The sequence below is a fragment of the Penaeus monodon genome, chromosome 25 (assembly GCF_015228065.2).
Source record: "Penaeus monodon isolate SGIC_2016 chromosome 25, NSTDA_Pmon_1, whole genome shotgun sequence".
NCBI classification, from domain to species: domain Eukaryota; kingdom Metazoa; phylum Arthropoda; class Malacostraca; order Decapoda; family Penaeidae; genus Penaeus; species Penaeus monodon.
Window position 1 is genome coordinate 34889720 of NC_051410.1, and position 335 is coordinate 34890054.

Here is a 335-nt window from a genome sequence, read left to right on the forward strand (position 1 = left end):
ACAGAAGAAAACAAAATAGCATTAACTACCATTATCCCACGCCTCTGACCTCGCAGGTTCTGGCAAGGAGGTCAGTGGGTAGACGTCGTTGTCGATGACCGGCTACCTGTCGTCTTCGGGGCAATACTGTGCTTCACGAGCTCGAGAGATGACGACGAATTCTGGTCGGCGTTGCTCGAGAAAGCTTATGCCAAGTGCGTTCCCTTCAAGTGGATTCTAATTCGTGTTTTTATATATGTATTAGATTGAAAGGCAGAGAAAAGGCAAATAGAGATAAGAAAATGGTAGATGGTAGTGAGTAAAATCTTCAGATCAGTTCAGTCTTGACTCCAGTC

At 45.1% G+C, this 335-nt stretch overlaps 1 protein-coding gene across 1 annotated transcript in view; it reads left to right on the plus strand.

Moving 5' to 3' along the window:
• Positions 1-335, plus strand: part of LOC119589184 (calpain-B-like) — a gene marked incomplete at its 5' end in the record, with an annotated part of 12659 nt that overhangs the window by 4044 nt on the left and 8280 nt on the right. The window contains 1 exon segment of the mRNA XM_037937780.1: positions 57-194. Coding sequence (XP_037793708.1) covers positions 57-194 — 138 coding nt within the window.